General features: G+C 38.1%; 1 protein-coding gene across 1 annotated transcript in view; it reads right to left on the bottom strand.

Moving 5' to 3' along the window:
* The window catches only part of GLTP (glycolipid transfer protein), a 196,776-nt gene that overhangs the window by 929 nt on the left and 187,715 nt on the right, over positions 1-8,132 (bottom strand). Inside the window, exons 4-5 of the mRNA XM_053702107.1 lie at positions 4,123-4,273; positions 1-1,559 (exon numbers count right to left, since the gene is read on the bottom strand). The exon at positions 1-1,559 is cut by the window's left edge and continues 929 nt beyond it. Of these exons, the coding sequence (XP_053558082.1) occupies positions 1,377-1,559; positions 4,123-4,273 (334 nt within the window). The 3' untranslated portion in view covers positions 1-1,376. The remainder of the gene's footprint in view (positions 1,560-4,122; positions 4,274-8,132) is intronic.

Below are 8,132 nucleotides of genomic sequence, written 5' to 3'. Positions count from 1 at the left end.
CAAGTTGCAGTGTCTTATGTAAGTGAACAGTTGCAAGTAACAGTTACAGGAATGTAAAAAGTCATCAACACATTCCGTTGTGTTTAATACTCAAGAGTGGTGCTCAGAGACCTTATGGAAGTAAGGGCCCTTTGTATTCTGTTGTACAAGACATCATCAGAACTGTAGAAGAATAAAATCAGTATGCCCTCCATTTACACACATATTGCAGTAGCCTACAGTCAAAACAAAATAACTTATTAAGTAAAGCTGTTAAGAGCCAGTAAGAGGAAAGTCACAAAATCAACCCATTATTATACATTTATAACCTATGACTTAGAAAGTGTAATCAATGCCAGTATGAAATTTACACTAAAGAACAGAGTAACTGTATTTCCTACTAAATTAGACATTTCTCAGGCAGCAAAACATTTCTAGGAACATAAAAGTGATGCATAAAATGTAACGCATCACTTTCTGTCTCTGAGCACTGCATTAAAGGGTGATATTAAAAACATGCATGCTCCTTTTTGCATATATTTAGAGATACAGTGTTTTTTTCAGCCTCTACCCATAGGATAATACGTCTGCTTGGCTTTATTGCCTGCAGCCTCAAAAAAATCATCAGCAGTAAAAGGTGACTACAGGCTGCTGAAATAAAGTGAATTTAATTTAATTTGTAAATTTAAAGCACACCCTATAATGCAGTACTCAAAGGAAGCTGGATATTCTGCATTAAACATAAATGCGTCACTTCCATGTCCCTTTAAGTGTCCCATCCAGTACCAGAGTATGCTGACAGTAATTTATATAGTGACTATATTGATGTTTTATGCACATATTAACCCTTACAATGCATTCCAATGGTAACAATCAATGTTGAATATGAATGGTAAGAGAATACAGAGCAGTGCGATAAAGTGCATTGCTCAAATCATTAAAAACAAATCACTGTAAAGTATTGGAAGTAAATGATACAGAAGCTCTCTAGCAATTAGTTTTCCAGGTTTAAAAAAAAAAATTAAAAAATGACCCGTTATGGTTGAAAGTCATCACTAAACTTGTAAAAAAAATGATAATAATAAAACCTGAAAAAGTACAGAGATGAAAAAAAGAAGCTTCCATGTTTTGCATCTTTCTGACTGGACAGATTCATTTAGGGTATCATTTTATTTAGTGAAAAGAATGTTACTATATTTCCATAATTTAAATACTGATGTAGAAGCCCAACTTTAGTTAATTTAAGCCTAATGAACGTCACTGTAATCCTTTTATTTTGGTTCTGTATCTTGGAGGTGCCTGACTGATAGTTCTAGTAAGAATTTAGTTATTAGGAGATTAAATCCTGAGCTGAAAAACAGATTTAGTGAATGGTTATTAGTCATTGGTGTAGATAGCTAAGCTTTGTAATACAGTTCTGCACCCATCTTGTTATACATAATGTAGATTGCTTCAATCGTGGCGGAGTAATTCACTAGGAACTGGCGGATCTTCTCTATGCATTCCTCTTCCTTCACATTCTGTCCTTTGGAGAGTGCCTTCAGGAAGTCATCTTTGTATGGAGCAGCATACAACGCAGCCTTGACAGAAAGACAGGTTATTAACAACCACATGCAAACCCAGGTAACAACTGAACTTAGAGACCAGGCAATGCACCAAGACTGAATGTGTATATGGTGGGAAGAGGTTACATAGAAAAGGGCATTTGTAGCTTTAACCAATATTATTATTATTATTTATTTATAAAGGTCCAGCAGGTTACGCAGAGCTATACAAAGAATAAAAACATTACTAGGATGCATTAAATACACAAACAAGTACATTATTATTATCATTTATTTATAAAACGCCAGCAGGTTACGCAGCGCTATACAAAGAATGAAAACATTACTGGGATGCATTAAATACACAAACAAGTACATTATTATTATTATTATTTATTTATTTATAAAGCGCCAGCAGGTTACGCAGCGCTATATAAAGAATAAAAACGTTACAGGGATGAATTAAATACACAAACAAGTACATTATTATTATTATTATTATTATCATTTATTTATAAAGCGCCAGCAGGTTACGCAGCGCTATACAAAGAATAAAACATTACAGGGATGCATTAAATACACAAACAAGTACATTATTGGGGTACATTACAGTTGTAGGTGCAATAATGAGTTATACAAAAGGAGAGGAATGCCCTGTCCTTGAGCACAATCAGTAATAGTTCACTTTAAATACAAAGTGGCCTACAGGTAGAGAGGCTCTCAAGCTTACAATCTAAAGGAGAGGGATTGGACACAGAAGGTGAGGGAGAATGGAAATAAGTCTGATATAAGGCAGAGTGAATTGAGAGTGAGTGATGACATAGGGGAAAAAAAAGTGTTTGGTGACTGAGCGAAAGAGGTTTTGAAAAGTGTAAAAGAATGTGGTAAAATGTCAGTACAGAGGCTGTGAGTCTGAATTGGTTTCTCTATTCTGGATTATTAGTGACAGCTGCACATAATTACTGTTAGAAGGTGTGTGTATATATTAAAGTGAACACTAGGGTGGGTTGGTAGTGGGAAGGGACTGGAGGGCTAGTGCGTGCAAATCTCTGTAGTCTGATGATATGCCTGTAGAATGGCTGTGCTGGTGTGAGGTGTGAGTCTGTGGAAAGAGAAAGAAGGGTAAACATGCCTGGTGAGAATGTTTAGGGGGGAGCAGTGGTTTGAAGCACAGAGGGTGCTAGGAGAGGTTTGGAAACAAAGTTTGGTGAATAAAAGATTGAAATATTACAATGAGATTTAGAAATAAATTCCATGATAGCCCAACAGAAATAAGTAATAATTGCACTCAGTGTCTTGACTGGAGAGAGACCAGCCAGGTGAGTTACCTTGTTAAAATGTTTTTTTTCAAATCTCTGTAGTCTGATGATATGCCTGTAGATTGGCTGTGCTGGTGTGAGTCTTGTTAAAATGTTTTTTACAAATCTCTGTAGTCTGATGATATGCTTATAGAATGGCTGTGCTGGTGTGAGTCTTGTTAAAATGTTTTTTTTTTTCAAATCTCTGTAGTCTGATGATATGCTTGTAGAATGGCTGTGCTGGTGTGAGGTGTGAGAGTCTTGTTAAAATGTTTTTTACAAATCTCTGTAGTCTGATGATATGCTTATAGAATGGCTGTGCTGGTGTGAGTCTTGTTAAAATGTTTTTTACAAATCTCTGTAGTCTGATGATATGCTTATAGAATGGCTGTGCTGGTGTGAGTCTTGTTAAAATGTTTTTTTTTTCAAATCTCTGTAGTCTGATGATATGCCTGTAGAATGGCTGTGCTGGTGTGAGGCGTGAGAGTCTTGTTAAAATGTTTTTTACAAATCTCTGTAGTCTGATGATATGCTTATAGAATGGCTGTGCTGGTGTGAGGCGTGAGAGTCTTGTTAAAATGTTTTTTACAAATCTCTGTAGTCTGATGATATGCTTGTAGAATGGCTGTGCTGGTGTGAGTCTTGTTAAAATGTTTTTTTTTCAAATCTCTGTAGTCTGATGATATGCCTGTAGAATGGCTGTGCTGGTGTGAGGCGTGAGAGTCTTGTTAAAATGTTTTTTACAAATCTCTGTAGTCTGATGATATGCTTATAGAATGGCTGTGCTGGTGTGAGGCGTGAGAGTCTTGTTAAAATGTTTTTTACAAATCTCTGTAGTCTGATGATAAGCTTATAGAATGGCTGTGCTGGTGTGAGTCTTGTTAAAATGTTTTTTTTTTTTCAAATCTCTGTAGTCTGATGATATGCTTGTAGAATGGCTGTGCTGGTGTGAGGTGTGAGTCTTGTTAAAATGTTTTTTTTTTTTCAAATCTCTTTAGTCTGATGATATGCTTGTAGAATGGCTGTGCTGGTGTGAGGTGTGAGTCTTGTTAAAATGTTTTTTTTTTTTTCAAATCTCTGTAGTCTGATGATATGCTTGTAGAATGGCTGTGCTGGTGTGAGTCTTGTTAAAATGTTTTTTTTCAAATCTCTGTAGTCTGATGATATGCTTGTAGAATGGCTGTGCTGGTGTGAGGTGTGAGTCTTGTTAAAATGTTAACCCAACAAGTCAATTTTAAAACAAAATACTTGTGAGGCATTTAAGTGTACATCTGCTGTAGGTCTGCTAGGATACTACTCACCTTGAAAAGTTTTTGTACCGCCCAGCCATGGTATTTTTGGAGTGCTATCTCGTAAGCTTTGGTGGCATTGACCTTGATAAGATTTGGGTTTTTCTCATCTTTTTCCCCATCAGAGATGCTCTGCAGCATAACTTCGACAAACTTCAGACCCCTGGAGAGAGAACAGATTATGCTTTAATTGTTGAGCAATTGGTAAAAGGAATACAATTGTTGTAAACAACAACACATTTTCATATTGTTCAAAATAACACTTCATAAACGCCTTGAGATTTTTATATAAAAATGTTTAGTTATGAATAATATAACAACTTTGCTATATATTTTCCTTATTCATTTTGCCCCCTTTTAATGTAATTTAGCTCTGAACATTGAGGAATTTCTAATGCTCACAACTTGAAATGCACCCTGCTGACTTCTCAAGGTTAAATCTGCTACATATCTGTCTTTTTTGGCTTTATCCAGATAACAACAGTAAAACAATTAGCTTTATACTAACTTTATGACTTTGGTTAGCCTTGTTGTTTGTGGACTACAGCCCAGATTGGCCCCTCCAAGTAAGGCAAATGGTGGGTGGAGTTTGGCTATTGAAAAATAATTGCAGTACAAAGGATGTTAATTTGTTTTAAAAATTGTTTGTTGCTGCTATTAAAAAAAAAAAAAGTGGTGAGAGTGTAAATAAATATATCATTATTCTTTTTCTCTCTCTATAGGTCCTAAACGCACTGCATGAAGGAGGGGAAGGGGCTTTATGTAAAAGCATTCTGCCTTTCCAAGAACCTCATCCCCCCCCCAACACTGTGCTCTACATGCTGGGAAATAAAGGCATTTTTGTGACCTCTTAACGTTACATGGCACAGCCTAATAAATTAAATACTCAGCAACTATGCTTTTGGAAATTTGTATTTGTACCTTGCGGTTAGGAATACCGCTTGCTTTGCTGAACTGAGCACTGTTTTGTGGTTTAAGAGCAAGGATACTTTGTCCTCCCCCTCCACAGCTGTAACCAACCCCTACTTCTTCATTGGTGACGTGCCAGGAAGCCCCGGAGCCAGTTAGTAGAGATCACACCCACCCTGACGAAGTAGCTTACAACCCGAGTGGATGAATAACGGGATCGACACCAGGAGGGTTTACTCACCCGACCAGAACATAGGTGCAAGTCCTTCACCATTACCTTACAGAGAGTTGGCAGAGAAAGAGTTTTTGGTCTGTGCGGACGACCTACTGGATCGGCAACAGAAGAGTTTACTCACCCAACCAGAACCGTATACCGGCACAGTCCTTCAGTGTCCCCCCACTGAGGATAGGCAGCAGAGGTATGTAGAGATGTCTACAACTGGGGAGGAATATGACTAAAGGAATTTGCTGCTTGATTTAAAGGGACATAATACTCATATGCTAAATCACTTGAAACTGATGCAGTATCACCTGAGCATCTCTATGTAAAACAGGATGATATTTTACCTCACAATTTCCTCAGCTCAGCAGAGTAAGTTCTGTGTAAAAAAAATATACTTCAGCTGTTGCTCAGCTGCAGATTTTTTTTTAATTTTTTTTTTAAATGATGGAATGAACAGCAGCCAATCAGCATCAGCAGTGCTGAGGTCATTAACTCTTTTACTGTGATCTCCTGAGATTTGACTTAACTCAAGAGATTTCATAGTAAATTTCCTTAAACCGAATAGGGAAATAACATGAGTGTGCACGTAAGCTCACTCCCTTAGCTGTCCCGGGACAGACATACCGATTTGCTGCTTAGAAGTCCTTTACAATGGGATGTGGCTATTGAGGAATTTTTGAGGTAAAATATCTTTCTTTTTTACATAGAGATGTTCAGGTGATATTTTCTAGTCAGCTTTTTACAGCTATGCTGCATCACTTTCAAGTGTTTCAACATGTGGGTATCATGGCCCTTTAACAGTTCCAAATATACACCATTGGACTTGATTGGGACTCTTAAAACTCTAACTTTCCATGTAGTGACTTTCAAATTGATTTATCTACTTTGCAATAACTTTGTTTTCAGACAAATGTTTGGTTCTTGGTACTTTATTGTTTTATGGTTTTGTCATAAGTAGAGTGGTACAATACTGAGAGTGAAATAGTAAAAAACATAATTTATGCTTACCTGATAAATTTATTTCTCTTGTAGTGTATCCAGTCCACGGATCATCCATTACTTATGGGATATATTCTCCTTCCCAACAGGAAGTTGCAAGAGTCCACCCACAGCAAAGCTGCTATATAGCTCCTCCCCTAACTGCCATTACCAGTCATTCGACCGAAAACATGCAGAGAAAGGAAAACCATAGGGTGCAGTGGTGACTGTAGTTTAATGGAAAAATTACCTGCCTTAAAGTGACAGGGCGGGCCGTGGACTGGATACACTACAAGAGAAATAAATTTATCAGGTAAGCATAAATTATGTTTTCTCTTGTTAAGTGTATCCAGTCCACGGATCATCCATTACTTATGGGATACCAATACCAAAGCTAAAGTACACGGATGATGGGAGGGACAAGGCAGGTACTTAAACGGAAGTTACCACTGCCTGTAAAAAACCCTTTCTCCCAAAAATAGCCTCCGAAGAAGCAAGGTATCAAATTTGTTAAATTTGAAAAAGTATGAAACGCAGACCAAGACTCCATCTTGTAATCTGTTCAACAGAAGCCACATTTAAAAAAGGCCCAAGTGAAAACCACAGCTCTAGTAGAATGAGCTGTAATCCCTTCAGGAGGCTGCTGTCCAGCAGTCTCATAAGCTAAATGAATTATGCTTTTTAACCAAAAAGACAGAGAGGTTGCTGAAGTCCTTTGACCTCTCCTCTGTCCAGAATAGACAACAAACAAGGTGAATGTTTGATGAAAATCTGTAGTAGCTTGTAAGTAAAACTTTAAAACACGAACCACGTCCAAATTGTGTAATAGACGTTCCTTCTTTGAAGAAGGATTTGGATACAAGAATGGAACAACAATCTCTTGAGTGATATTCTTGTTAGATACCACCTTAGGTAAAAACCCAGGTTGGTACACGGGACTACCTTATCCGTACGGAGAACCAGATAAGGAGAATCACATTGCAACGCAGATAACTCGGAGACTCTATGAGCCGAGGAAATAGCTACCAAAAAGGAACTTTCCAAGATAGAAGTTTGATATCTATGGAATGAAAAGGTTCAAATGGAACTCCTTGAAGAACCTTAAGAACCAGCTTTAAGCTCCATGGCGGAGCAACATTTTTAACCACAGGCTTGGTTCTAACCAAAGCCTGACCAAATGCCTGAACGTCTAGAATACCTGCCAGACGCTTGTGCAAAAGAATAGACAGAGTAGAAATCTGTCCTTTTAAAGAACTAGCTGACAACCCTTTTCTCAAAATCATCTTGGAGAAAAGATAATATCCTGGGAATCCAGGCTTTACACCATATCTTATGTAAAATTTTCCTAGAGACAGGCTTTTATGCCTGTATTAAGGTATCAATTACTGACTCGGAGAAGCCATGCTTTGATAACATCAAGCGTTCTGTCTCCAGGCAGTCCATCTCAGATTAGTTATATTTAGATGGTTGAAAAGACCCTGAGGTAGAGGGTCCTGTCTCAGAAGCAGAGACCGTGGTGGAAAGGATGACATGTCCACCAGATCTGCATACCAGGTCCTGCGTGGCCACGCAGGCGCTGTCAAAAGCACCAAAGCACTCTCCTGCTTGATCTTGTGCAAACCCCTCCGGAGGGAATTCCCACTCCCCCGGATGAAAAGTCTGACGACTTAGAAAATCTGCCTCCCAGTTCTCAACACCTGGGATAGGGATAGCTTTTAGACAAGAGTGAGTCTCTGTCCAGTGAATTATTTTAAGACTTCTAACATTGCTAGGGAACTTCTGTTCCCCCTTGATGGTTGATGTAAGCCACAGTCGTGATATTGTCCGACTGAAATATGATGTACCTCAGAGTTGCTAACTGAGGCCAAGTCTGAAGAGCATGGAATATCGCTCCCAGTTCCAGAATATTCAT

This window comes from Bombina bombina, chromosome 2 (assembly GCF_027579735.1).
Source record: "Bombina bombina isolate aBomBom1 chromosome 2, aBomBom1.pri, whole genome shotgun sequence".
NCBI classification, from domain to species: domain Eukaryota; kingdom Metazoa; phylum Chordata; class Amphibia; order Anura; family Bombinatoridae; genus Bombina; species Bombina bombina.
Note: the sequence above shows the minus strand (reverse complement) of the source record. Positions and strands in the feature narration are given on the sequence as shown.